The sequence below is a fragment of the Phaseolus vulgaris genome, chromosome 9 (assembly GCF_051622355.1).
Source record: "Phaseolus vulgaris cultivar YP4 chromosome 9, ASM5162235v1, whole genome shotgun sequence".
In the NCBI taxonomy this organism is placed as follows: domain Eukaryota; kingdom Viridiplantae; phylum Streptophyta; class Magnoliopsida; order Fabales; family Fabaceae; genus Phaseolus; species Phaseolus vulgaris.
Genome location: NC_143506.1, coordinates 8117931 through 8131703, shown reverse-complemented (window position 1 = coordinate 8131703; position 13773 = coordinate 8117931). Strand labels below are relative to the sequence as shown.

The following is a 13773-nucleotide window of genomic DNA, read 5'->3' as shown; positions in this document are numbered from 1 at the left end:
TATTTTTTATTAAGTGAAAGAAATTGGTCCTCCTTCAACCAAGTACGTGAGGCATTTTCCTCTCCATCAGAAAGTCTTGTAAAAGTGAGAAAAGGGTAAAAAAGGAGAAAACCAGTTTTGTGATCATCTTTTATCAACATATTGAAGAACAAATCTTCATGGATCAAGGTACGCATATTTATGTTAATGATATTGTGAAAATCATATAGTTCTAAGATCAAACAGATTAAAGAAATTCTTACACCTTCCGTAGGTACCCCATTTGGTGCTCACCCGAGACTGAGAGCTGAAGGAGAAGCACGAAGACGAAAAAGACCTCAGTCAAGCACCCAGCAACCTGCCCGACCGAAGGAAGAAGACGAAGACTTCAATAGTTCAAATTTTAATCTACAATTCAAATTTTTTATGTACAAAATAGAGAATAAATTTTTACCTTCAATATAATTATGGCATTGAAATCCAAGCATATACATACTTTGCCTATGTAATGCTCCATCATTTTCCTGTCTAATTACAAGATAATAATAATAGTAACTAAAACAGTACAACCCTTTTCATAAGTACCTTCTGGATTAAAATATTAGCTTTCCAAATGTGAACGTATTTGGTAAAGAAAAAATAAAATAAAAGAGGACAAATATTTAAAGACATGAAATATTTTGATCAGATTTTTAATATATTATTTATTTATATTTTTACCTTTATACTTTTAATTTTCTCTATTTTCCTAGATGATATAATAATGTATTCCTCTGCTTTTCTTTCTAGAATCGGTCCCACCCTAATCCTGAAGGTACCAGCTATGGCTTTTCTTTCCTATTAATGGCATACCTCTATTTGTGGAATTGTCCTTCTCAAGGTCACAGGTCATGGAAGACATTACTATGTCTTAGAAAAATACAAACAAATCAAATTAATATTTATTACTCCCATCCCATGGACCAGATCACCAAACCCATATGCACAACTAAAATTTATTTCTTCCAAAATCCACTTAATTAAATAAATTATTATATGTTATTTTGGTTAAAAAATTTAAATGTCTCTTTTTAAAAAAATCATGGTTAGATTACTCATAAGTTGGTTAATTTAGGATTATTTATAAAGATTGTTTTTATTGATATAATAAGTTATCATCTACATCTAGTTTGTTTTTAAAATTCTTTATGAATATGTATAGTCTAAGTTGATTAATTTAGGATTTATTGAGAGATTTTTTTATTGGTATAATAGGCTACCATCTAGTTTGTTCTTAAAATTTTGTATGAATAGGTAAGACAACTTATGTATCATTTTTGTTAACATGAGTTTTGGTCTAGTCTCTCATGTTTTTTTTCTTTTTTATTTTAATAATACTTTTTTTATGTGATTTCAAATGATTGTTTTTACTTGAAGTGTGAGCATAAGGAAGATGTCAAATTGCATAATAATATCTGACATGAAAACTTTTATTTTAAAAAATTAAAATATTTTAGTCTCCTTCGTATATAAGTTCAAGTTAGTTGTTATCAATATTAATTACTGTGAGATATGTATATATAAGTTAAAGTTAATTATTCTGAATTGTAATTAATATTATTTAATTTTTAAAGTAATTTTAAATAATTTATATTTTTTATTAATAGGAAATCAGTTGAGTTATAGGTGGGACAAATCAAAACATTTTATAGTGATCTTAATAAAAAAAAATCATGTAACAATCTTTTTATGTGATTTCAAAGAATCGATCTTACACTTTAATTGTTATTTTGTCCTATGGGTAGCTTCTTAGTTTTTTAGTTTTTCCTTCCGCTAAGTATATTGGTCTTATACTTTTTAATTTTTGCGACCACTATATTAATTTGGTCTTACACTTTTTAATTTTTTTAGTCATGTCGGTGTTACACATTTTAATTTTTGTTGCTGTTTCATAAGTTGGTCTTATATTTTAGAATAATCAAGTCCTTTCGACTAACAATGTCAGAAATTGCACTGAGATAAAGTCCTTGTACCAGGAGTGTCAAAAAAATATTTCTAGATTGATAGTACTAGAAAATTTTGTATAGACTAAGAGTGTGAAATTCTTTCGTCAACTAAGAGTACTAGAAATTTTTTGAGAAGTTATTGAAAGACGAGGGGTGACCTCGTTAAAAGCTCCGCAACAAATATACTCCTTCAATCAATATATGTTTTGTAATTTTAAGTCAAATCATATTTTTGGAATGAAAGAGTTTTATTCAAATTAAATACAATAAATTAAAATTATCTCTTTTCACCAGAATCCAAGATTTTCAATTAAAATAATATAATGTATTGTTCTCAAACTTGTTATATTATTAAAATTATAATATACCCTTTTTTATTAGTTATAATTTAAAGAAAATATTGATGAATTCATTTAGTTGAAAATATAATTTTTTTATAACTTTCAATTAAAATAATAAACTGAAAAGGAAAAATATTATTAAAAAGGAAGTAATTAATACTATATTTATTATAAAACATATAAAGAATAATAATTATATGAAACAATTATCATCAAAAATAAAAAATTTATAAAAGTTAAATTTATATTTATTCTAACTAGATCTTCTAAATCTTAACTACTAGATATTTTCTTTTAAGATTTTGAATAGTTTTATAATACCTGTATACTTTAAAAAAATTGAAAGCTTTGAAATGACTAACAACTTTTCTTTCAAATTAATGGGCATAGTTTAAAAGGAGATTATAAACTATTTATATAGTTTCCCTTAATTTGAATGGACAAAAAAAATCCCAGTAAGCCTCCTTATATGTACAAAGATAGGCATAAAATCCATAGCCACTAGAGATATAACATGAACTGGATATAGAATTTTTGCCATCCACGTTCTCATCTCAGTGCAAGTATAGATGCAGAAATCAGGTGATTGTTAGTTAATGCAGCAATCCGTTAATGAAAGTTGTAATAGTAACAAAACATGTAATACCAGTTTTTCATCTTCACATTCTTATGTGCAGTCATGAGTTTATAAAGATTTCCTAATTAGAAAAAGATCCCCAAAGATATAATAATTGAGTAGACATAAAAGCTATGGGAAGAACAGGGGCGTGATAAATGCAAAGCAGGCATTTAAAGATTGGAACATTAAGGTAAGGCAGACATATTACGTTCAAGCGCATTAAACAGTAGGAAACAGAGTATTCAGCCGATGATTTCAGAACCTCACCAAAACAAACCCTCCTTTCCCTAACCCCAAAAACATAGCAATAATAAACCCAGCAACTAAATCGCTTTTAATGTAAAAAAAGAAAAAAAAACGCAGATAAGCCACACCCTAGCTAACCCTAATTCTAAAGGGTAATCTTCAGAGTAGAATAAAAAAGAAAAAGAACCACAAAACACAAAAGCAAGGCCCCACCCATCATGTGCTACTACATCAACGCTCATTCGAAGGGCAGTCCCTTGCAAAATGGCCAGACTCGCCACAGTTGTAGCAGCTACCGCCGCCTCCGCCGCCACCTCCGCCGTACCTTCCACCACCACCACCTCCACCTTGACTACAGTCCCTCGCTATGTGACCCGTCTCGCCACACTTATAGCAACCCCCTCCACCACCACCTCCTCCACCATAACCACCACCTCCGCCGTAGCCACCTCCACCATATCCGCCACCGCCTCCATATCCACCTCGCCCTCCGCGACCTCCACCGCCATAGCCACCTCTTCCACCGCCGCCACCGTATCCACCTCTTCCTCCTCCTCCTCCTCCTCCTCCTCCGCCTCCGCGGGTGCCCTGCACGGGTGATTCGTCAGGGCCGGTGACGTCGACGGCCTTGGTGCGGCCTTCGGTGTCGGAGTCAATGAAGAACTCGACGGACTCTCCGAGGGCGAGGCTGCGAAAACCGTCGGATCGGATGGAGGACTGGTGGACAAAGAGATCTTCGCCGCCGTCGTCGGGGGTTATGAAGCCAAATCCCTTCTGGTCATTGAACCACTTCACCTTTCCGGTTATCCTCTGCTTCTCACTCTCGCTCATCTCTCTCTCCCCTTCGGATCTGATCTCTCTCTCTCTCTGTCTCTCTCTGTCACTGTCTGCTCTACGGCTCAAACTGCTCTGCACCTTCTGCCTTTTATACGACACAATTTTGACCTACACTTAACTTTCACGCAGTCCATCATCCAACGCTTCTGCTTTCTTCTTCTTCTTCAATTTTCTTTGTTTTCTCAATTTATTTAAATTAAACCAACGGCTGAGATTCATTTCTTCCAATCGGACTCGGGCAATCCACGTCTCTCAATTTTAACCCGCGTTTATTTCAATCCTTATATGTTTCTAACAAGACAACATCAATTAATGAACTGTTAAACTAGATTTACTTCTATCATTCTTGTCTTTTACTTTTTTACTCTATATGAAATCACAAATACTATATTTATTTTCCATTTCTAACAACTTTTTTATATTTTAAATCATCTAGTGATTTGTACATGTGATTTTAAATTTTGTTAATCTTTATACATATTATTCTCAATATGTTTTAATATTTATCATTTATGCTCCATCCAATTTTTTTTTATATTAATGTATTTTCAAGTTGTTTCCCGTGCATTAAAATATTTAATAATTTTTTTAATACAATAAATTAGTTTAATAAGTTTTCATTTCATAGTTTTACTAGATAAGGATTCGACCCATTTTATCCAAAATGTTCATATGTTTGAGAAAATTATACGACTTAAAATTGTACCGACCAGTCATGGGCGTCGTTGATCACAGGGAATATTGGTGTCACGTAAGCAGGATCCCACGAGCAGCGTGAGCCAGTATCTCGCGAAGCACGTGCGCCAAGGAGCCAAAGAGTGGTCAAACATCGGTCATCAGAATGTACCGACGTGCCATTAGACAATGTGGAGAGGTCGGGTATCGGGATCCGAACAGCAGAGCTGGGCCACGAGAGGTGGATCCCAAACCACACACCAGTTATCAGAAAGAGAGAAGCCTAGGTCACGAGAGTCCATGCATGTAGAGTGGATGACACGTTTAGGCGTAACACAAGTATAGAGCCACTGGAAATATATGACCTGTGAGGGTCGCGTTCCAGGGATGAGCTGCATGTATGACACGTGAACAGCTAGGACACTCCCAAAGGCGGGTGACCCCAGAGATCAGGTGCACGAGGAGGCACCCAGGTGGTCACCCTGTCAGAGGTCGCACTCTAATTAGATAACCCACGCGCTAGGTTATCCTAAGGGTGGGTAACAACAGTGTTGGGCCCACCCCCTCAGAAAGCCCATTTTGGGTAAAGAGGAAACCCTAGTTTAGTCTATATAAAGGAAAGCAACAAACTTAGCAAGGTACACTATTCATTTGCGTCACTTAACACACACAGTGACAATTATACAATTTTGGTGTCTCCTAGCCCTAAGATTGACTTGAGCGTCAGAGTGCAAACGACCTCTAGGGCGCCCCTTGTCTTTGTGTTTTCAGACATAAAGCACGTGTGAAGCGCAGGGATTCTGGACGTGAGAGTGACGTAGGCGCACGAAGACGTGTTTGGTCAACCGGCAGGAACAAAAATTAATAATAGAATAGATTAACAAATTGGTTATTTTCTTACCGATTGACTTTCTCGTCAGTTGATTTGGATAAAAAGTTTCGCCGCTAATTTGTCTCCTCTAAATTTTGTTTTGCATCTTCTCATTACATTGGAACGTGGCTTTGTTATAACAAAGGTGACTATACCTGCTGATTACACTTCGAGGATCAAGTCAGTGAGAGCATATAAAATAAGGTAAGTATTCATATTCAGTCTAGTATTCAGAAACAGCGTATCGGTACCAGGGGTCTCAAGTCCCTTTTATAGTTATTTCTCTAATAGTTTTCACTCACGAGAATATAATCTCTAGCATAAAATAGTAACAAAAAATCACCTGCTCACATGCATCTTTCATACTTTGGTGCTAACAAAAAGAAAACATTCTGTCCACGAGCACCTTTATGCATATATTTATTTAACTAACAGCTCTGTATATATTTACATATATTTTATTCTAACAACTTAACATATATCAACATATATATTTACTTAACAACTTTATATTATTATATGACCAAACTTATTATTTTCTCTATTTTAATTATTCTCCACGGGCTTACCAACAAAACTAGGTCGAGCCCATGACCCGCTTTTGGCCCAAAGTCGAGCTGACCATACCTAGATCGAGGTACCAAACACTTTTGTCCAGTACACAAGCCCCTCAGGCTCGAGCTGAACTTGGCTAACCGAAGAGGCTTTCTAGTGCTTTGGCGGCTGATGCAACGTGTTTCCCAGCGGGTAGGTGAGTTATGCTAAACAAAGCGTTTCCGAGGTGACATCTCACCACACTTTCCAAATCACACACGTGGCATCCTCATCAACAGTGGGAAAGTGGCCGTTTGGCATTCCCATACTCGTAAAAGCCAACGTTAGAAAACTTATTCTCATTTTACTGTTTTATTTCTTTTAAACCTCTAAAACCCTCTCAGAATTCTCAGCTTCTTCTCCATGCTTCCACTTCCTCACTCCAGAAACTCTCGCGCACTCAAGATCTTCCGTAGCAAAGAAACTCCTTCCTCTTAATCACTTATCATAACAGATATTTTCTCTTTACCTTTCTTCATCGTCGAGCATTCATCTTGTCGATTATACTGCCTGAGCTGGGATTCTCTCAGGATTTATCATTTTCTGTCGATTATTGTTGCTTACTTGTTGATTGCATTGTATGACTTTAGAATGTGCCCTTATTTTACTCTTAAATTGCTCATACTGCTTGGTCTGAACAATGCTTGTGTTTGTTTCGTGTTTGTGATTGTTCTAGATATAATCTGCAATGGATTACAAAACCTTGTACCCCTGGGCACCCCCAAAACCTTTTAAATGAAACCTCCTTCTATATCTCTCGTGAAATTGTTGTAGCTTTAAGAAAAAATGGTTGTCATTTTGGAAAAGACGATGATAGATTGAAAATAGTTTCGTGTAGGGAGGATGAGCCAATATGTTGCGATGAATCCTTGGACCCTAAGGGTCCATTTTGTTTCTTTTACACCACCGTTTTCAAAAAAGTCCTTTTGCGCCTTCCCTTAACCATTTTTGAAAAAAAAGTTGTTGACCGAGCTAAATGTAACTCCTGCCCAGCTACACCCAAATAGTTGGGCATTTATCCGTGCTTTCTTTATTCTTTGTTCCCAGCTCGGTATTTCACCGAATGTGAAAGTTTTTCTCTACTTTTTTGAGGTCAAATGCTTGGGCCGCCAATTGTGGGTGTCTTTCAATGGTGTATTTGGAAGAGTTTTGCTCAACCTTTTTCAGTCTTCATATAAAAACTTTAAAGTTAATTTCTAAAATTCCGATGTAACAAAAGGAATTTGACCCTTCTGGACGGGTTCCCTTTATATTGGACCAAAGAGCCACGATTCCAAGGTGCTAAGTGTCTGGATGACCTGCCCCCGTTAGATCAGGAGGTCTTCAAGTTTCTAACGAGCCTGAAGGTTGTCTTTGACACTGCCTTCCTCCTAAGCAAAGAGTTCTCTCCTGATGTCCTAAAGGCTTACATTGGTACTCCTCATTTCTTACCCTTAGGGAGATGAACCTTTGCCTTCTGTACTAACCGTTCACTTGTTTTCTTTACATGAAGGATGTTGTCCAAATTCAACAAGGAAAAGCTAGAGGAGATGACCAAGAGGTGAGGGTTACTGCCAACGTGCCCAAGGATCCTTAACGCAAAAGCTTAAAATTGTTGCCACCACCACCCAAGCCCTAACTGACAACGAGGAAAGCACCTCGGGGCTGATCTTTACAGGAAAGAGGAAGGTAATCATTGCCCCTACCGAGCATTCTCACTCAGATGGGTGTGCTTCCTCTCACCATGCTGCTTCTTTCGAAGGTCAGACTCTGCCCCCGAGATATGATGGTTGTCCAAGAGAGCGAAGGAGAGAGCTCCAAAGGAAAAAAAATCTATGGGACCCAAGCCTTGACACTCCCACATTCCTTGAGGAAGCCCTACTGCTTGCCGAAGAGAGGGAAAGGCTTATGGCTCACGATAAAAACCACTTGGTTCAGGAGGCCATAAGACAATTTGGCCAAGCCCTTGCCACAAGCTGCTTGACTGGTACCAAAATGAAAGAGCGGAAGGTGGCAAAGGACTTAAAGGCCTAAGAGATCTCCGAGCTCTGCAAAGAGATGGAACACCTGCAAAGTGAGCTTCAACATACCAAAGATTAACAACAAGAAGCTGAGCGACACTTGGTCGAGAAGACCAAGGAGGCTGCAAACCAAGCCCAAGAGGCTGTTGCAGAAAGGAGCAGGCTCTTGGTTGAGGTCGATAAACTCAAATGATAGTTGGCTAAAAAAGATGAAGAATTTGACAAAGAAACTGAAGCATGCAAGCAAGATGTCGCCCAAGCCTACCTTGTTGAGGCAGTCGTCGAACAAGCATCAGGACTCTACCCTGGCATTGATTATACTCAACTTGGCCCGGGTAAAAACCGTGGTCGATGGTCAAATAAGGGATGAGTAGTCTTACCTTTCAACTGTCTGTAAATTTGTTAATATTTTTAACAATGTAACGCTTTTTATTTATCAACATCTTTACCTCATGCACGATAATTGTGACTATCTTTGCAAATGTATGTCTCGCTATTTAACTTAGTAAACCTCAACTAGCTTAAGCCACTGCATGCCTCGTCATTTAACTTAGTAAACTTCGACTAGCCTAAGTATAACAACTATTGTTAACATATCAATTTAACACTTAGGTTAACTCTCTGAGCTTGAAGTAACCAAAATAACAAAAATAAAATGCACAAACTGAGCATGAGAAATCATGGGGTTCTCAAAGAACTAACCTTTTGATAAACTATACCCCACAGCCGCAACGAGCCAATGCTCATTCTCAACGTATATAGGTGTATTTCACAGACTTGGGCAAGGGTCACATACCTTGACCCTGCCAAGCATTGCTTCACATATCGCATACTCGGATAGCTGCACCTTTCTAAGTTTGGTCGTCTCATCCTGCACCAAGAATGATTCATTTATCTCTTAGGGTATCTAAACTCGGATACTCACTCGTACACCGAGTTAAACCCAATTTATCGTAAACATAATTGGACCATTCCATTGCGCATTACTTAATCATTCCACAGAGTGCTTGAATTCAGGTGATCATTCTCTCAACGAGTTAGGTCGACTTACCATGCACTTAAACAACTTAGTCACAATACTCATTCGCAGCGCAGGGCACCTAGCTCATGTGATTTCTCGCATACCGAGTTAGGTCATCTTGCCTTGCCTTCAGTCAGACAACTTAAGCATAGCAAATCAAACTGCAGAGTGCCTGAACACGGGTGGTCATATTGACACCGAGCTAGGTCGTCTTATCTGCCAATAGATAATCAATTTACACACAGGGCGCCTACTCGGATATTCTTACTGAGGCAAGTCGTCTTATCTGTTAATAGATAATCAATTTACACACAAGGCGCCTACTCGGATAATCTTACCGAGATAGATCGTCTTATCTATCAATAGATAATTAATTTACACACATGGCGCCTACTTGGATAATCTTACAGAGACAAGTCGTCTTATCTATTAGTACATAATCAATTTACACACAAAACGCCTACTCGGACAATCTTACCCAGACAGGTCATCTTATCTGTCAATAGATAATCAATTTACACACAGGACGCCTACTTGGATAATTTTACCGAGACAGGTCCTCTTATCTGTCAATAGATAATCAATTTACACACAGGATGCATACTCAGATAATCAATGTGTTAATTCTAAACAAATAAACAAAAATAATGCATCATCTTTCAAGAATAAACGCATTATTAGATGACCTCGTTGAAAAACCTCTTTTAGGGAAAAAAAGCATCACCTTAATCATCACATTGTTCATAAAGAAAAAGCATTAAAACAAAATGTCTTAACTGAAATAAAACTTGAGGTTTGACGTGTTCCACCTTCGAGGAATGGCTCCCACCTCTAGGGTTTCTAACCTGTATGCTCCACTCCCGAGCACCTCAACTATGCGAAACGGGCCAATCCACTTCGGAGATAACTTGTGTTCTAATTGGAAAGGATGGGCTTTTCGCATTACCAAGTTGGTAACCTTGAACTGTCGAGGTCTCATCTTGGTCTTTTGCCTCAACTTTCACCCTTCTCTTTAAGGTATCCGAGTTAATGCAGGCATAAAGTTCTCCCCTTTTATCTCCCTTTCTTGAACCTCTCCAGCAGGTCCAGGTCGCCTCTTATTGACGACTTCTGCCTGCGCAATACATTCTGGCTCCCCTGTCTAAACAGTGATTGCGTAAGTTCTCCTATTCTTCAGGATACTCTTGTAGCACTTTCGCGTCGTCTTTTGGTTGAACTTTATGGTAATAACTCCTCCCTCAGAAGAAGGCAGCTTCATCTTCATATGGGTCGTTGAGGCCATCACACCCAATCTGTTCAGGGAAGGTCGCCCCAAAAGCAAATTGTAAGCGGAGGATACGTTAACAACGATGTACCTGATGGGGATTGTCCTTGTCGCGATACCGTTAGAGAAGGTCGTCCTTAGCTCATCGTACCTTAGTACTTCTACCTGATCTCTCATGAAGCTAACCAAGCACCCATCGTATGACCTCAATTGATCGGGGGACAACTGCAGGCTAGTAAATGTTCCCCAGAACATCACATCAGCCAAGCTCCCTTGATCAATCAGAACTTTGTGCACCTTCCTTCCTACTATGACAACAAATGTCACCATCGGATCATTTTCGTGATGAACCACGTCTTTTGGGTCGGAGCTCGCGAAGCAGAGAGTGGCCTTTGGGAGATGATCAGGTCTCTTGGCCTCCAGAGACAAACTGCTCACGCATATCGCTTACTTTTGGAAGCAGAGTTTCCTTCTTCTGAAAATCCTCCAGAGATGATGTTCAGCTCTCCATGGATCGATATCTCATGCGCTTGGTCCTTGAGAGCGACCTCTCCTTTTGTCTTTTCCTAATAAGCCTCGAAATACTCCTTCAAGAAACCTTCCTTTACTAAACTAGTGAGTTGGTGACCGAAAGCTATACACCGCTCGACGTTGTGCCTAAATGCCTTGTGGAACTCGTACTAGACATCTTTTCGAGACCCCATATTCTGATAAGTCTTCTGGGGAAACTTCAATTGGTTCACTACCCCTAGCATGCTTAACAATTCCTTGTATGATATACACTTTCAATTTTTTTGATATTTTTGTTTTAGATATATTTAGTTGGTTGTAATTAATAATAATATTTTTTAATAATAAAAAAATAAGAAAAAACAATAAAATAAAACAATATTTTAATATTTTAATTACAAAAAGATTTAATATTTAATAAAATTAAAATAAATATCAATAATATTTTAATAAATAAAATAATATATAAAAAAATATTATAAATAAAATTTCATATGAAATATTAACAACCACCAATTACAAAATCATTATATTTTTCTTTAACCCAATGATTGGTTGGCATGAATATTTGGTTTGTGATCCATGAAAGTTTTCAGCATTGCACGAGATATTTGTTATCCAAAACAAAGATGATGTTAATTCTATAAAATTACATTATTTTAAATTAATTATAAGACCACATATTATTTAAAATATTTTTACTTTTTATATAATTTAAATGGTTCAACATAAAGTATTGGTTGATGACGTCAAAAACTATTTGTCAATTTTTTTTAATTAGAATAATTTTCAGGTTAAAAAATGTGTGGTGTGATTATTCATATTTATATTAGTTATAATATAAACATAACATAATTATTATAATATATATTTTAAATATTTTATATAAAAGACTTATTTTATATAAAAAAACTAAATTTATTTTACTCCATAAATTTTCATGCTAATATGGACAATATTAATTATTGATATGAATATTATAATATTATAATATATTTTATGTTGAAAGTTTGTTTTTCACGTAAAAATAATTTAACGTCATTTGCAGTCAATGAATCGTTTCAATAGTTTTTCTACTATGTACCCAAATAGTCTAAAATTTCAACTACGAACAAAAACTAATTTTGTGTGAAGGTATAAGAATGGAAAATATATTTAACTTTTTTAAATTTTGTTTCCAAATTAATGGTGATAAAAAAAAGAGTAAGGGGTACTATTTGCACAATCGATTACCTAAGATTTGTATAACCAATTATATGTGAAAAAAATAAAGTTATGATCGATTAAGTATTTCTATAATATGTTATTCTTCAAAATGAAGTGCATAATCAATTTTGCCCCAAACATAATCGATTATGTACTTCATTTTAAAGTATAATCGGTAATGCAAGTAACTAAGTGATTTTTCTAGTTTTATTTTAATTGCATGCTTGGTTATTATTCACTCGTACACGAATATTTGTATGCGTGAAGGACAATTTCGTCTTATCATTCAAGTTCAGCTGACTTTTGCACAATTTATTCACTCATGAGCAAGGTACTCCTTCACCAATTTACTTATTTTCACACTCGTATTTCGTCATTGATGAACGAATTCAAACAACAAAGACTCCCTGAAATTAAAATTGTTTATTATTGACTAAGAAATATAATAAATCTTCTTTATTATAATAAAATAGTTGTAAAAGTTTTTATTTTACCATTTTCTCTCTCTTCCACTATCATGCATGCATATTTAAGTTATTTAAAGATTAGAATATAAATAAGAATATAATTGGATAAAAATTAATTAATATGATCTTAAATTTTATGAGTGGTAAATAATTAAATAAAAAAAATCTGGAAAATTTGTCATTTGAAAAAAAATTATTTAGTATATATACATTAAAAATAGTACATTGAAATAAATAATAATGTGTTATATACTTAATACAATTTGATAACCTAATTTATTCGTATATGGTCGGATCTCTCCTTACAATTTTCGCTCTAACTCCAAGGTCTTTGATCTTTTCGGATCATCAGTATTCTCGACAATAGTACATGCAATTATACTCCAACACTTAAGTCAGTTTGAGTTCGAGTAAAAGATATTAGTTTAGAATCAGAATTATATTACCATTGGCCTTAGTGTATTCTCCTATTTATGGTAGTTGTTTTGAACTTTTTGTTGAACAAATGATTAAGTTGGGCCCAATTGAGTTCAATTATCCTTTAATCATATTCATGTGTGTTTACTATGAAGTACTGGTTAATGACGTTGTTAAATATTGTGTGCGGTTTGGGAGGTTGTTTGTGTGATGTGCTGATATGCCAAATATGTCTTAGTATTATGATACTTGACAATGCAAAAATGTTGTTGGACGGTCAAATTTCTCCTTATTATGCTCACTCTAAGTCTTCGATCTTCTCACCAAGAGTATATGTAGTTTGTGATAACCATTGCCGTTTAATAATATGTATAAATCTTTGATGTTGTCATTTTGAATTGTCTGCTTCAGCCGCAGTTTCACCTCCCAAAATACAAAGCTCAAGTCAGTTTGGGTTTGAGTAAAAGTATTAGTTATGGATTAGAATTGCATTGCCTTTGATCTTAGGGTGTTCTTTTATTTATAGTATTTGTGTTGGACCTTTGAATGTATGGATGATTATATTTGTCTAATAGAGTCCAATTGCCCTTTAATCATGATTTGTGGTATGTTTACTATGAAATACTCGTTAATGACGTTGTTAAATCTTGTTCGTTTTTTGGAAGGTTGTCTATGTGACGTGCTAAGATAATGAGATGCCAGATAAGTTTCTCTATTTGAATACAAAAATGTTATTGCAGG

The 13773-nt window shown here is 35.7% G+C and overlaps 1 protein-coding gene across 1 annotated transcript; it reads right to left on the bottom strand.

Annotated features, from left to right (window-relative positions):
• Nucleotides 1-3073: 3073 nt before the first annotated feature.
• Nucleotides 3074-4103, bottom strand: LOC137823204 (uncharacterized). Its single transcript, XM_068628374.2, has one exon. It carries the CDS (start codon nt 3999-4001, stop codon nt 3402-3404), a length of 600 nt encoding a protein of 199 aa, XP_068484475.2. The 5' UTR covers nt 4002-4103; the 3' UTR covers nt 3074-3401.
• Nucleotides 4104-13773: the final 9670 nt, after the last annotated feature.

Excerpts from the sequence above, each read along its gene's own strand:
- LOC137823204 (XM_068628374.2), bottom strand. The coding sequence starts at position 4,001 with ATGAGCGAGAGTGAGAAGCAGAGGATAACCGGAAAGGTGAAGTGGTTC.